Genomic DNA, 1,041 nt, shown 5'->3' on the forward strand with positions numbered 1-1,041 from the left:
GGTGACTAATCGTTATAGCAATAAGAGTTATACTAGTGTAATGATTGGTTGAGAAGTGTCTCAATTTAGAAAAAGGGTGACTAACCACCCTTCGGTGTCTTTTGTCCCAAATTACTGAAACATCATTGTAAAATAGAATAATGTAGGTTTCATTATTAGTTTTTGCTAAACTGATTGGATTAAAATGATTTTTTGAATAAATGTCTAAAATAAGTAATTTGTTTTGCATCAACAAAAATGACTAGCGCTTCAATGAACCTTCTTAATGCTGAAATATTGACCGAATTCAATTACACAACTTGGAAGGAATTGATTAAAACTATGTTCATGGTTAACGACCTTAACTTCGTCTTGACTGAGGAATGTCCTCCAATTCCAACCTTTGATGCAACACAAAATGTTCGTTATGCATACAAAAGGTGGATGAAGGCTAATTTTGAGGCTCGGGTTCACATTTTGGCATGCATCATCATATCTGATGCCTTGGCCAAAAGATTTGAGAGCATGGTCAATGCACTTCGAATCATGCAATCAGTGCAAAAGTTGTTTGAGTGAGTGTTCTCACAATTCAAGCAGGATGGGTTGATATAGACGAAACCAGTAATGTCAGCTCTATATTTGAACTCTGATCCATATTGAATATCAAGGGACAAATAGAGGAGGCAAAAGTTGCTAACTCCAGTGAAGTTTATCAAAGGAGTTTGACCTTGGAGGAAAAACTTGGAGTTCATAATAAGGGGGTTCAAGTTGGTCCCCTGCTTTCTAGAATAGGAAGAGATCCAATGACAGTAAATATGATTTACTTGTCTTGGAGTCATGGTAGAGAATAATGATTTTAACTGGATAGTTGATTCAGGAGCTATTAATTACGTATGTACTTCCTATTAGAGACTTAATTCCTGGAGACAATTGGAAGTTGAGGAGATAATTCTTTGAGTTGGTACTAGTGAGGTCATTTCACTGTTGTTGTAGGCAGGCTTAAGTTAATTTTAGACAAACAAATTATATATATTATTAGTTGATGTATATGTAATTTCTAAT

At 34.9% G+C, this 1,041-nt stretch overlaps 1 protein-coding gene across 1 annotated transcript; it reads left to right on the plus strand.

Annotated features, from left to right (window-relative positions):
* Positions 1 to 237: 237 nt before the first annotated feature.
* Positions 238 to 555, plus strand: LOC120076054. The gene has a single exon (XM_039029835.1). The coding sequence runs from the start codon at positions 238 to 240 to the stop codon at positions 553 to 555; it is 318 nt and encodes a 105-aa protein (XP_038885763.1).
* Positions 556 to 1,041: the final 486 nt, after the last annotated feature.

Source organism: Benincasa hispida, chromosome 4 (assembly GCF_009727055.1).
Source record: "Benincasa hispida cultivar B227 chromosome 4, ASM972705v1, whole genome shotgun sequence".
In the NCBI taxonomy this organism is placed as follows: domain Eukaryota; kingdom Viridiplantae; phylum Streptophyta; class Magnoliopsida; order Cucurbitales; family Cucurbitaceae; genus Benincasa; species Benincasa hispida.